General features: G+C 42.2%; 1 protein-coding gene across 1 annotated transcript in view; it reads right to left on the minus strand.

Annotated features, from left to right (window-relative positions):
- dock11 (dedicator of cytokinesis 11) overlaps positions 1 to 14,990 on the minus strand; it is a 52,650-nt gene that overhangs the window by 31,762 nt on the left and 5,898 nt on the right. Inside the window, exons 3-15 of the mRNA XM_034857367.1 lie at positions 13,995 to 14,077; positions 12,969 to 13,035; positions 11,017 to 11,112; positions 10,166 to 10,300; positions 9,209 to 9,392; positions 8,218 to 8,297; positions 6,791 to 6,874; positions 6,409 to 6,549; positions 4,040 to 4,309; positions 1,361 to 1,483; positions 1,157 to 1,239; positions 845 to 967; positions 358 to 434 (exon numbers count right to left, since the gene is read on the minus strand). Coding sequence (XP_034713258.1) covers positions 358 to 434; positions 845 to 967; positions 1,157 to 1,239; positions 1,361 to 1,483; positions 4,040 to 4,309; positions 6,409 to 6,549; positions 6,791 to 6,874; positions 8,218 to 8,297; positions 9,209 to 9,392; positions 10,166 to 10,300; positions 11,017 to 11,112; positions 12,969 to 13,035; positions 13,995 to 14,077 — 1,546 coding nt within the window. The remainder of the gene's footprint in view (positions 1 to 357; positions 435 to 844; positions 968 to 1,156; positions 1,240 to 1,360; positions 1,484 to 4,039; positions 4,310 to 6,408; positions 6,550 to 6,790; positions 6,875 to 8,217; positions 8,298 to 9,208; positions 9,393 to 10,165; positions 10,301 to 11,016; positions 11,113 to 12,968; positions 13,036 to 13,994; positions 14,078 to 14,990) is intronic.

Consider the following 14,990-nt stretch of genomic DNA (forward strand, 5'->3'; position numbering starts at 1 on the left):
CCTATGTCTTTTGTGTAAACTCCAACCTGCCTATTGGACTGCAGATGGAAATTAGCCCTTGGGCTACAATCTGGCACAGTTACATGTACTGTTGTGCATGTTCATCAATGTGCATTGTCCTGAATGAATAAATAAATAAATAAATAAATAAATACCTGTCCATAGTACCGTCTGGTCTTGGCACTTTGTTACTATTGTTTGACCGTAATCTTGGTGATCAAGAAACTGAAGTTCATTCTACTTTTGTTTATGACATAGCACAAACTAGATAAGATCAGCAGCAGCAGCTAACTACAACAGGCTAGGCTGTAACGATAATGGTGAGGATAAGGGAAGTGTTTAGAAATGGCAACATACTTGAGAAGTCAGGTGGGACACACTCAATGGTGACATTCAGCTGTCCGGGGATGGTCTGAAGCTTGCTCTTCTCTGGTCTGACGAGAAAAAAAAGAGATTTGAAATAAGAACAAGATGCAATCAATAGAAGGAATGGAAGGACCTTTCAAATTTGTATTCTAATGCACAGCACACAGTCTCCTTTGCAAAACTATAATATAGACTTAAAAAAAGGCGTGCAACGTAAGTGTTTTGAAACTCCAGTACCGAAGCACTTGCTTAAATAGCAGAAGAGGGTAGATGCTAGATCAGATCCATTACACATGTCGATGTCACAGGACGTGCCTCTTGGCCCGCCTAGTTTTGCCTCATTCTGCCTCTGATTGGCTTACATTGGCTGGTATTCTTACCCTAACGAAACCACACTCCCCGTGCCTAAACCTAACTACATCGACCGCTCTAGCAGATCCAATTTCAGATTTACCGCAGAAGCGTGGTTATGACTCACTTCCTGATGTCGGCCAGCAGCTTGATGATGTCATCGGTGGAAACTTTGCTGCTATCCTGGCGGTAGAGAGGAGAAAACTTCCCATCCATGTCCAGGCTGCCCTGAGCGTCTTTGAACACCTGCCTGAAAACACATTGTTCACATGGCTACAGCGCAGTTGCCATACATAATAAATGAACAGACTTCAAGGTTATAAAATCCAATGCCTTATATTATTATGGTGATATGTACTGTATGTTATTCATTCTTATTAATCCAAACAGATTCATCACTGGGTTATATTTTGAATTTAGGGATTTATTCCTGTCTCACTTGGCAGCCCAGGCGAATGGCATCCTATACTGGCCCAAGCGTTGGCATGTCTGCTTGGCAGCTTTCAGTACCTTCTGAGCAGTCTGCAGAGACATATGGACAGAAAACAAAACGATGACGGGGTGGTAAACTGGAAAGCTCACTGCCGCTTTGGTCATGTGTATGTCTTTAAGTGAGGTGAAAAAGCATGGCGGCGCGGCGGACCTTGTTGGCATCAGAGGTCTTGATGTACGGCTCGGCGCTGTGTGTGATGCCGTTCTGTAACACTTTCTCTACACGGGCCACCAGGAAGATATCAGCGTGAGGGTTGGTCACCGAAAAGATACCCTGGAGGAGAGAGGAAGGAATGAACAGGGAGGGTGATTATTAATGTCTTTTCCGACAGCCCTTATTTTTAAAACCGCTTTGTTTCAAACTGCTGGGTACTCAAATAAACAAGCAATCATCATCAGTAACACAAAGTTAAAATGTCTTTTTAGTCTCTACAGGGCAAGTGCAGAGGAAGTGGTTGCTGTCAGCTGAAGTTATACAGGATAACCACATCTATTTTTGGTCTGGTGAGATGTGGCTGTATTTAAGCATGTAGTGTCAGTTCACACAGAAATTATGTTTGGACAAAACCATGTTGCTATATGAGCTCATATTAGTATGATAAGTACATTTAACCACAGAGGTTTCTAGGAACAAAGTTCTGACTTTGACTAAACCGTACACTTTAATTACTGTCCGTCATTTCATCATGTCATCGCGTCTCTCAATGTGTATCGAGTTTTGTGTAAAGTTTCAGCAAGTAATGAAACTGAGTGACACTATCGAGCGAGCAGTAGCAGCTAATGCTGCTTCAAAACGAGACAGAAGTAGACTTCCCATGGCCATTAATAATACACGTCTTAGAGGAGAAGAGCATGGTGCCAGTCAGAAAGACACACTCCCTGGTTACACTCCAAGCCACAACCTCGTCCATCCTCTCCTATCTGCCCTCATCACAGACCTTTATTTCTCAAACACGACCACACACTGCTGCTTTTGGTTTCAACCATTGACATTAGGATTTGTTGCCATACTTAGCGCACAACAAAAAAAAGCTCCTAAAGTCATAATTTTTTACATCATACATCATGTCACAGCTCTTTTTTTTTTTTTTTTTTTACAAAGAGCAGCTGATGCAGAGGAGAGACATAAGAAGTGGAGGCCCTGTCCTTGGACCACACCCAATGCACCTAAATTAAACTGTGGTCTTCCAAGCTATAACAGCACACTAATCACAGATGTACGTCTGTCTCTGTTTGTATGCATGTGTGTGTGTGTGTGTGTGTGTGTGTGTGTGTGTGTGTGTGTGTGTGTGTGTGTGTGTGTTTCACAGATGTTGGTTGGCAGAATGTAACATAAATTAGACTTGGAACATCTGTTTTATTGTACGTCTGCAGCTTTCAAATTGTGTCTGGCCTGTTATTGGTTTGTTACTCTCTTATATTCTCTATTACATTCTCTGTTATAATTTCTGTTTCTGCTATTAAATTAGATATTTGACTCTCCCTTATTCATCTGCTCACCTTGTAAAGTTGTTTCAAATTGTAGCTGTGATAGCTCAGTCATGTCTCTTACCACGGAAATTGAAAGTAAGTAAACTAGTATGTTTTATAACCTATTTCACAACAGCCACACAAGTCTGGCTGATCCACTTAATCATATTAAAAGGTGAGGTGTGTGTGTGTGCTGATCTCACAGCACCTGCAAATGTTTGCCAATGGGCATTAAATAAACTCCTGACTAGAAATACAGCAAAGACAAAGTGACAAGACATTAAGCTTACAACGCCGAGCCCTGTGCTGACCTAATTGATTTTGAAATTGCTTGCAAATGTTAGCTAAATGAGCTTAACTGAGGTCTTGATGATCCTTTCAACATTTTTACAGGCTGGATATGGACCAAGCATTGTCTGGGGACAAACTCACCATCTGGAAACGCGACTGAAAATTGAAAGCACATGATCCAATATGAAGAAAACTATCATCATGTATTTGGATAAAGAGCTCCATCTCCGTCACATTTGTTTCTTCTTTTTCTTTGAGCTGTGGGCTGTTAATCCCAGTGTGGGATTAATAAAGTCATATTATCTTATCCCAAATCAGTCCTCTGACATAAGATGAGAACAGGGAATCAGTTAACAGGTCATAAGTCCCTAGTCCCTCCCAGCTGCAGCGCGAGTGGGAATGCTGAGCTGTATGTCTTGCCCAGGTCAAACCCAGGTCTCCCACACCAAAGGCATGTGTCATGTCCACTGCGCCATCATCACCTCTTTCCAAACCAAGGCAAGACTGAAGACAGCCAGCCTCCAACCACAACCTGTCGGGGCTTGGAAAATGTAGGGTGTGAATAGTATACTACAGATGATGGTGATGATCCCATTTTAAATCCTCAAACAGGCCACAGGCTACGTCCACACTATTACATGTTTCTGTTTTATAAGACTTTGCTACTGAAAGATCTTCTGAGGACACATCACACAGAGGGGACCCTTTAAATATAACCCTTGGAACTATAGTACACAGAGGTTCTTTCTAGTTTGTCAAGTAGGGTTGATTGCATTTATCAGTGTCTTTGGATGAACCAAAAGGTAAAAATGTATATAGTTTTTTGCTTTAGATTTACTGCTTTGTTTGTATGTCTTAAACAATTTTAACTGTGTTCTGGGTGCTGAGATGTTGACATATTTTTCACAAAAAGCATGGAACACTGTGTTAATTCACACCTTGATCTGTAAGAACAATTCAACACTATTTTAGGTTCCACGCTCACTTTAGACTTGCTACTCACCATCAGTGAGTCATTGTTAGTCATTTCCTCAATCACATAGCTATCAAATTACAGCCAAGTCTCTACCTGTGTAGGGAAACGCAGCAGAGTATCGGACACCCTCTGAAGAACCGGCAGGCCGTTCCCTTTCAACTTCGAGTCTCCGTTCACCATCACTCCACCTCCCCTGCCTCCTCCTCCTCCACCCTCTGCGTCCGAGGAAGGAGAGAGCTGGCCAGAGGCGTCGGTCAGCATCTCCCTGACGCAGGGCGGGTTGAGGTCGACGTGGAAGTCGGCTGAGATTTTACAGCTCTTGGAGACGTCAAAGAGAGCAAGGCTGATGAAGAATGGTTCCACCTGGGGTTCAACAGAGAGGCGGTTAAGGGCTTTAACACTTGAATACATCAGACAAGGTTTAAAATGTACCTGGATGCATTTCCTGCACATTTCACGCTAGCTTTATTCAGCTTAATACCTCCATTAAGAATTCCCCCTAAGGACTTATTTTAGAACTAAACGTTGGATGACTCTAAAGTTACATATTACATAGCATATTAGATAGATAGATCTCTATTGTCATTGTATGCAGTACAACAGAATTCTGTTGGAGCCATCCTCTCAAAATAGCAGCATAGGGTAAAAAAGAAACATATATACTGTATATACACACATATATGTATATACACATTTTCACCCATGCACATCTCGCACATACACATTAATCTTGCACATACACATTGATTCCCTGTTCTCAATGCATAGCTAGAAAACAATTAACACAGTAGTTACTGAGTCTGATTGCACTGAGAGGGCAAGGGATGTGTGTATGTTTTTATGTTTGGATGTGTGGATGTGTGTGTGATTTCTGGAATATGTTCACAGCTCGGGGAAGAAGCTGTTCCGTAGTCTACTTGTGCGTGTGCTGGGGGGTTCTCTGTCTGCCTGAGGGCATGGTGGTGAACAGGTGTGTGTGTGTGTGAGATGTCCTGCTTGATGTTTGTGGCCCGGGTTTGCTGGGGAATTGAAAATCATCATGTTAACTCTATAAGGTCTAACACATGTTCTTACATTTACTGCAAGGGAAGCACGACAAAGGCATAATTTAAGACACCTATTGTTTGGATGCACTAACTAGTTTAAGCATTGGGTTTATTACATGCACAAATGTGTATGTAATATGTGACGGAAAACCAAAACAATAGACACAACTCAGTTTTTTCCATTTCCAATATGACACTAATTATGAGTTTTAATATATCATGCTATTAAATCTGCTATGGTTAAAATGCTAGATTTTTCAGTTTTTAATCTGACAGAAAATTGATAAGGATAAATATTATATAAACATATTATCTGTATAACTCCTTTGAGATAATCCCTAGTTTGGAAGCCAATGTTGGCTCTACTGTAGCTCCACCCACACATTTCTGAATGACTGTGCACTTATGCCAGGATGGATGGTTCCTGCATGATGGACAAGCCTAACTCAATAAACATTAAACCTGTCAGAAGGAAAGGAGGGAAAGAAGGGAAAGAAGAAGGGGGAGGGGAGAGGGAGAGAGAGCGTGCTGCTTGCAGACCACAAATATGAGTCAAGTCAATTCAATTCTCCAACAAGCCTCTACTAATGCATCAGCAAGAAGGAGGAGGAGGAGGAGGACCAACTCAAAGTTTAATGGCTACAGCAATCCAGTCTGACACAGGCGCTGCTCACACACACTAAACTGCTGTCTCATGCTGCCAGGAGCTCTTCACGTAGAACACATTGAAAAGGTTTCCAACATTCATCAAACTGACTGCTTGCACAAGTCCTTGTTTATTTGGAGGCGTTTAAAGCTCAAGTTCTAGATTCTCACTTAGATCAGAAAAAGAATCATTTAGCAACATCAGTTTGTGGAATTTGAAAAGAAGGTAAAACAATACATATCTAGTTGTGTTAGTATTTTGGCCTGTTTACTTCCATTGCTTCCAGACAGGCACAACATGAATAATGAAGGTGTACTATCTGGGGCAGCACTGCAGAGGAAGGTGGAAGTTGTGTGGTGTTAAGTGGAGGACTGTGTGTTGTGATTAGATGCTGAAATGCATTCAGAACTTACTAGAGAGGCATTTTTTTTACAATTCCTTATGGTATTATTTTTAATTTTTTTGTGATCACTTTTTAAGCACAGCTAAGGTTTTCTAGGTCGATCCATCCCTTAGCTATGCCAATTTATACTTTTGGAGAGTCAAACCCAGAACCCAGTGTTAACCACCGCATCATGCCACCCTATTTTTTTAATGTTGTTTTTATTTGTTCTATGAACATAAGGTGTTATGGTCATCTATTTTAGGTTGAAGTTTATCATTAGTAATAGTACATGGCAAAGCAGAGGAAGTATTAGAGATAACGGTAGAGTCATATAAGCGGAATATAAAATTAGTATTTTCCTGTAAGGTGTAAGGTGATGACGTACATTGGTGAGGACGCCGTCGCCCTTCTCACTGACGCAGCCCTGGAGACTGAAGGTCAGGTCGTGGCAGCTGACCACGATACGACGGCCATAACGCTCCTCAAACGGCTTCACATCTGGCTCGATGCCGGAGAAGTCCAGCCTCTGGATAATGGACAGGAGGGAGGAGAGGAGGAGAGAAAGCAAAAAGGAAGAAGGGAAGAGATAAAACAAAAAGAATAGAAAGATTGAGCCAGCAGAGAGACCAGAGAGAATGCAAGCAGTAAGAGAAAGGGAGAGGACAAAGAAGAAGGAAACAGTGGACGTTGTGAGGGGAGGAGAGATCAAATAGTCTGAATCAATACGGGAATAAATAAATGATAAGATAACCAAGTATGTTTTATACCTGTGTCTCAGGATCCAGAGAGAAAAGCTTTTGTCTGCCTTCATTCCTGTTGATCTTATTGAGCTGGTCGGTCTCCCTGGCATACTGCGCGCACACACACACACACAAACACACACGATGCATTTTAGTTTTAAAAATGTTATTGATGTTTGCTGATGCTTTATATGGCACATTCTAAACTCTATTGTAAAAATAAAGTGTAGTAAATATATAAAGTCTACTTATACACACAGTAATGGGCCCTGCACAGCAGAATGAGTTAGAGCAAGACAGAGAAGAAGACAAGCAGTCAACAAACCCAGACAAAAGAAGAAGGAGGGCATATAATAAAGACAAACATATCAAACCCTTAGGTCATGGTTAGAGCCCTAATCCATCTCCCTTTTTTTCCTGTTCTCACTGTGACCAGCCTGCGGACCGACTCAAGTGTGCATGGAGAGAGAAAAGCTGTGCTTGAGTGGCCCAGAGCAAACAGCAGTGAAAGAGTCCCACAGAGCACAGAGGGCTTTGTTGTCTGTGTGTAGCTCTGGGTTTATAGACATATTAAAAGAGCATGGCCTCTGTAGAATAAACACTGCTGTTCTCAAGCTCCGAAAACTGACTTAAACACAGAGACAACAAAAGAGCTGCTCTTCTATCACGCGGACATAAACAAGAGAGTAATAATGTTGTCTGGTTCAAAAGCGCAGACTAATTTCTGAGGTGAGGTATGTCTTCTTTAGCTGTCATTAAAGGAGACAGATTTTTTTTCTTCTCTTTGTTCTTTTACAAATAATTACATTAATAAACATGCCAATGAGGGATTTAGACAACTACTGTGTCAAAGACAAAAAATTTATACATTTAAAATGTGAAATCTTAAATGTTTCTGTACATTAAATTGTATTTATTGTGTCAAATCATAACAGAAGTTATCTCAGGACACTTTACAGATAGGGTTAGGGTTAAGACCACACTGTCTAATTATATAACCTTCTTTTAAAGGTGCTCTAAGCAATGTCACGCGTTTTTTCTTCTCACTAGTCGCGAGCTGCCTGTCCCCAGAACACACTGTAAAAAAACGCGGTCTCTGTAGACAGCCCAGGGTGTACAAACGGCAACAAAATAAACTGCGCCCAATTGCACCTCGAAGCATACACAACCAGTGTTCCAGCCAATAACCGACAAGAAGGATTTGGGGGTGGGCGTTGGGGGGTTAGTGCGCGGAAGCACAGAAGCGAGGGGCAGGGGGCGGGATGAGGAGGAGGAAGGGGCAAGCGTGTCTCATTTTGTTTGAAAATACTTCTATCTTCAACAAGAAGTAACGTCAACCAACATCGCTTAGAGCACCTTTAAACAGGCAGAACCTCGGGGTGTCTACAGTATATCTAACTAACTCAGCCAATCCGTCAGAAGTCATTAAGCAACCATCCATCCGTGCTTCATACCTTCATAAGTTCTGGCTGTAAGCTCCTCCCCAGGCTCTCCAGCAGGCTCTCCCCTTTACCTTGGCTGGCAGTGTCGTCATCTAAATGAACAGGGCAGTGATCATGCATTAATAAAGGTCATCAGAAGGTCACACCACAAATCATGCTATTGCAAATTAGGTCCAACAGAGCTCTGCTCCCTCAAAGTTGCCCTAATAGCTTCCTATGTGGTTGCGTGTATATTATGTTTCCCAGTTAGACAAACTCATATCTTAACAGTCTACTGGCCAAATCAAAAAGAGGCTATTCGCTACTCCGCTGACTCCCAGGTGACAGACGATGGACTCAGTGAACCCTTAGTGCCCCTCCATTTTCCTGGACGGCTTCTCAGTCCCTCATCAGCAACTCTGACCAAGCTAGGCCTATTGGATTTTACTAGAACATTCTGCACAGAGTATATTATTATAAAGGGAAGAAAAGGGCCATAGATGCTGGCAAGACATATGCAAACTGCATAAAAACTGCTGGCATTCTTCCACAGCTCAGGACAGGCAACGTGTTCAACAATTCCCCATAACTGTCCCCTAAAGAAACACACTTGAGAGAATTGGGGTGTGAAACTAAATAGCGGAAAAAAAACAAATATTACTGAGAGCAGAATCCTGAACTTTGATTCACTTGTACATCCACAGTTGAATATCTTTTAGAAGAATTTACAGTTGATGTGGAAGCTTTTATCCCTCTACTAGCAGCAACTGTAGGTATAATATTAAGCCGATTTATGCCTATTTTGAACTCCCTCTCTCACTGCCAGGGAAATGGATTTAATTACCAAAAGCCACTCAAATAAGGTCAGAGGTTATGTTCAAACATGCTATTTTTCTTATCATAGCTAGATGAATCATGACTGTACAGCAGCTCTTCTATAAGACTGTAAATAACAGGTTGAATGAAAGATGATTCGGACATTTGTTCATCCCAAGTTTGTAGATGTAATTACGGTACAACTCACCCAGGGCACAGTCCAGTGTCTCAGCACCATTCCTCCTGTCCTGGCTGGCCTCAGTGGTGCTCTGCAGAGCCTGTTTCAGCGTCATCACCCACTCCTCCATCTCTGCTTCGCTGTCCGCAGCCAGGAAGTGGCTGTAGCGGTCTTGCATCTTTAGCTCGAAGCCATTGCGGCGCATCTTGGGGCTCTGCAGGGGGGCGGGGGGGAAGAATTATTGTATATACTTATTGTAAATACTTGTATAGTTTTATACTACTTTATTCCTATATTCTGGTAACAACCGGAGTGCTATAGTTTGGGTCAGCAGAACCTGATTCCCCCTGAAGGTTAATATCATCTAGCCAATTTTTGACAAGTACCTCTAAAATAAGCTTTAAGTTCCTCACTGAAGACTGTTGTCTGTTTTTTTGCACCGAGTCATCTTTATGTGAAAGTTACGTAAAGGCTGCGGCCTTTTGTGTGCAAAACATGCTTTACATGTCAACCACACCACACTCCACAAGCTTCCACATTAAACCCACTAGCCAGAATGAGGCTCCGCAGTCTTGCAATTCATCTTCTGAATGCGTTCATCAAACTGAAAGCTTCCTGGCAGCCTCTCCAGTCAGTCCAGACCTGAATGAGGTCCCAGCCTGTCTAATGAAGCCAACCGCAGCAGCCCCTCATAATCCGTTAAACCGGACTTTTCTGCCCAAGTCAATGGAATGCAATACATCTATCCAATCAAAGCGACTAAAAGCCCCTGGAGAGTGGGGGAAGAAGGAAAGAAAACTTACACAGCACCTAAAATGAACTCATGTTGGGCCCACAGAGAGACACAGGAGTTAGATTAAACATGCATCAAGGTATATTGAAAGCGTAAGAGAGTTGGTCAAACTAATTTTGCTGCAACCTTTTTGCAATATTGTCAACTGGGCATTTGATGTATCTTTGATTTCTTTTTTCCCCAGCCCTGTGTACCTGGACAACGTCTATGCAGGAGTCCAGGTAGATGGAGCCTTTGGTGTCCTTGCAGTTCTTCTCATCCTTGTAGGAGTTAAGGATGTAGGAGCCGTCGGGGAGCTGAGACAAGTAGAAGTACCTCCTTTTGAACACCTGCAAATGTACAGCAACGGAGAGCAAGTTAGAGAAATATCTACCAGATTCTAAACAACTTAGGACAGAGACTTATAATGTGGCTTTGTCTATTTTTCGTCTACATTTCAATTGCTCGGCTGACATGAATACAATTCTTCATTGAAGGGAAGTGATGCAGATACTAAGCTATTAAATATGTTATGGTAGTTCCTCTTCTCTTGTTTTTATATTTAGAAAACATTTTTACTCCGTTTATGTATGTATTAATTATAATATACCTCTGACATAATAAGGGATATAATAGTATAATATATTCTTTATTTTCCAAGTACATTTTTAAACTTACAAGGAACGTATATTTTGCATTTAACCCATCCTTACTATTTAGGAGCAGCGGGCAGCCATTCAACTCCAGTTGTAATGCCAACACCTTCAGCGCATGTCTTTATGGCGGGGGGGAACCAAAGCAAACGGAGTAAACCCACAACAACGTAACACGACCGGGCATCAAACCCGTACTCAGCAGTGCCTGCTTTCTGTGAGGCAGCAGTGCGAAGCACTGAGCCACCGTGTGGCTGTGGTATATGGTCCATGAGATACAACAATAACGTAGAACAAAGAGTTGCCATGTCCCCCCAGTTCTGTGGTGAAGCCTACGTTTTGCTGTTGTTGTTGTTTCATTTGTTGCTGTTATGCAATATGAATAACAGACAGGACATCTGGTGGTGACTCACCCTCATGGAGACAGACAGGCTGCTGTTGATGTTGGCTTTCTGAAGCCAGCCCTGCTTCATGATGCCTCCCCTCTGGGAGCACAGTGATGCCGAGTCCTGGCAGACACAAAGACTGGAAATCAATCACGACACACTTTATCCTGCAGGTTAATTCAGGTTAATGGTCACAATAGTCCCTGTGCTTGTAGACAGTGTGCCGTATCAACAGCTTCATGTTTTGGATATTTAGTGCCAAACCTGCACAAAACATTATTCCCTTGTTTCTGACAAATACCTGGTTGCGAGAAATGTTCCCTGAACACAGCTGCAGTAGAACATGTCATCAATTCTAATCACATGCTGTCAATCCAAATCAATTTATCAGCTGGATTTTGTTTAGGGTTTAACATAACTCGGCTTCGGTCCTGTCAGTGCGGCCTTTCCATCCATACTCATAACTATCCTGGGACTGTTCATCAGCAACGCAGAATACACAAACATTTATCATGGTCTCTCTCTCACACGCATATACAAACACACACATACACACTCTCTCTCTCTCTCTCTCTCTCTCTCTCTCTTTCTCTCTCTCTGGAGTAATTCATCCAGCCACTTGGGAGGAATGCATTGTACAATGATCTGGTAGTGACAGACACACCATGATAGTGAGCGTAAAGGATTGAGGTGTGTATGTGTGCGTGTACACAATTGCAATGAGCCTAATCACACTCAAGTGGTATTTTGTCCTTTAAACGTCTCCTCCACCCTGCTCTCCCACGTTGTCCTGTAATCTAAGTGTCTGGCTGTTCCCACAGCTTGGTCAAGTCCATACTTCAGACATGCAGCAACTAAGCGGCCCACTGCCATGCATACACACCTCATCACACCCTACATAATACCAACTAATAGAGCCATCTCCTCCCTGCCCTCTCCGTCCTGGCAGCAGCAGCAATTCTTTTTCTTCAATTAAAGCTGCTCTCTATCTAAGTTTATCCGCATCCGGCCCGATGGTAGGGGGAGGAGGATCGATGAGGGCTATTTATGGGACATACAGAAGGCTACTGGTTTCCCTGCCCCACCCTCAGTCTCTGAGGGGTCACACTGCCGGGTGGACAGGACGGAAGGACTGACAGACTATAAGTCACAGGGAATCTTCCAGCACAAAGGAGTGTGATTGACGTAAGTATTTAAGTGTGCTCTGCGCACTGCCCTTTGTACCATGCCTTCGTCTGGCATCTGGGTGCCTTTATACATACACGTAAACTACCCCAGACTACCCTAGACTACCCTGGACTGGACTGATTGGCACTGTTTGACTCCCTTACTGGATTTATTAGCCACCTGCCCTTTTTCTAGCTTGCCTGTATGGTCAGTACACCACACTATCTTTTTGTCTGTGTATACAATTTTCAACTTTAACTTTAACCTTTCTTCAAGTAATTTACTAGTATCTATGTATAGTAAAGTAATGATTATTCTAATTTTTTATATATTGTAAAGCTTGTACTTGAATATATATAGAATTTGCACTGGTTTGGCCGGGTTGCTTCAGTAGGGAGACCAGACGCACATATACTTGGAGGTTTATGCCTCAACGCAGACGTCCAGGGTTTAAATCGGACCTGTGACAATGTTATAATTTCCTTATGGCTACATATAGTATCTCTATCTCTATCTATCTATTAATTTCCATCTCATTCTATGTCCATGTTGAGCATGGCTGTTCTGTTTTCGCATATTTTCAGCATATGTAGGCATGTGGAATGAGCCAAATTTGTGTCTAATCTCTATGATTTAAAAAGATTAAAGGGATCATTTTAATGTCCAAGCAGGGTTTATTGCACATCACTAAAAGCTGTGCATTCAGTGCAGTCTGTCACTAAAAAGGTCCAGTGAGTCAATAGCAGAACACTCATCCTCGCTGCAGTGATCAATGTGTGTGATCTAATTGGCGCTGGGGCCCCTCTACTCACCTCGTCTTTGGCGTCTTCATCGATCTCAAACACGTGAGCTGGTAGCTTGTCTGTCTTCAGGCCTTTGCTTTAAAAATAAATGAATAAATAAGACAGCGAGTGAGGGTCAGCAGTGTTCAATAAATCAGCCCCCTCCCTACTGTACTGCCACTGTGGTAACCGAGGTAACACATGCAACAAAAAACGCTGCTTGCATTGTCTCCTTTGCTACTGGTCAGTAAGTTTTGTGCCACCTTGTCTTATTTGTTATTGCATTAAAGGGTTTTATAGAAAATGTGTATGCATGTGTCTCTATTACCAGAGGACCTCGTGTGATTTAGAAATAACTTTATTGAAGAATTTTGTGCCACGCAATTGCACGGGATAAGTGAAGTTTGTATTTTACCCAAATTTACTGACATTATCCCACGGATATGATGTCAAAGCTTTGTCAAAACTTTCCTTTATTATTGCCAACACAGCCAATAAAACCATGAATCACAGAGATGCCGATTTGCAAGGGAGTGATATTATCACATACCCTCTGTGTTTGGGGAAATAAGTTCAGTAATTTGCTGTGGAATCTCTAATTGACAAATTACAGACATGGTAGATTCGCAGAGGACTAAGATCACACCTCTGTAATTATTACAAATTGCTAGAGGTCCCCAAGTAATACCAGTCCCATGCCAATAGGGCTTTTCACTCCAATTTATGGTTCAACTGCAGGTTGTGGTGATAACAATACTTTCCTTAGGAAGCTTTATCACCATTTAAATAAGAATCAAAAACATCTGGGCTGCTCCTGTTGTGTTGTAGAGGAAAATCTGGCAGAACTCTGCAGTTATTTTAATATGTATGTGCAGTATTTCCTCTACTTTGGTAAAGCCCGAGAGCTGCATTAATACACAGAAACCGTGATTTGTTGCATGTTCCCATCCAGCAGACCCACGTGAGCAGAGTAAATCTCTTCTACATGTAGCATATTTGGCAGCGAAGAACTCGGATGTTGTGTTGCTCTAACTCTGAGCCCTACATCTTTCTTACCTTGGCAACATGCGGAAATCACCAGAGTAAGCCTCATATTTGTAGTTGATTACATGCCAGTCGGTGTTGTACATCTTGATGCACTGCCAAACACATCAACACAGAGAGCTGGATTAGCGGCAGCAGATACACTCATATATATATATATAACAAGCTCGCCATCGCAGCAAAGTCACCTAACAGAGTATGGCATTCTTTTCTCCAACTGTGACTCAAGGAGGACAGGGAAAATTCCAGCTCCATAACCATTATAAACTCAAAATAAGTATGCAAAGTAGCAGAATGATGCTGTACCTCTGTCGTGATTTGTCAAGATAGTTTCTATTGTGCATATTACCTTTTTGTGTGAAATTCTCAATTAAGTCAGCTGAAAGGATCTTTGTTCGATATACGCTGAGTAAGCCTGGATCTGTTTTAACAATCCCTAGGACAGTTGTTTCCATGCTGTATTGTAGTCATGAGAGCTGGCTGAGGAACACAGATGTAGAGCCTGGCAGAGCAGCAGAGTTTATCCACATCACGCCACAAGAGCCAGTTTTTTCATTGCTAATACAAATATATCATCAGCACCGCATGTGTTTACTACTGCCCTGTGCATTCTGTGTTCCTTTATGAGCTTTAAGAGACGACTTTAGGCTGAACATCATGAAGGCTGGTGTGAAGTAATCAAGGAACAGTCTTTAAAGTTTGTTGAGAACTCAGAGTTTCACTGATTGCGATTAAATGTCTGCTTTTTATTGAGCAGGTTCTAATTACTAAAAAGGAATACAAGTCATAATACGGAGAAAACTTAAAGACACTATGAGTACTATGAGTACGTCAACTCCACACTTCTGTTTTTATACTTTTTAGAGGGAACTACTGCTACAAATCTGCAGTCTGAGACCCCCATCATTCCAATGGGACACCTGGGTTATACCTCTTTGGCAAACAGACTCTGGGCTTCCTGCTCAGCATTCTGAGGCACCGAAGGAACGACGGTCCTCCTCTGCCGGG

This window comes from Etheostoma cragini, chromosome 19 (assembly GCF_013103735.1).
Source record: "Etheostoma cragini isolate CJK2018 chromosome 19, CSU_Ecrag_1.0, whole genome shotgun sequence".
Lineage (NCBI taxonomy): Eukaryota > Metazoa > Chordata > Actinopteri > Perciformes > Percidae > Etheostoma > Etheostoma cragini.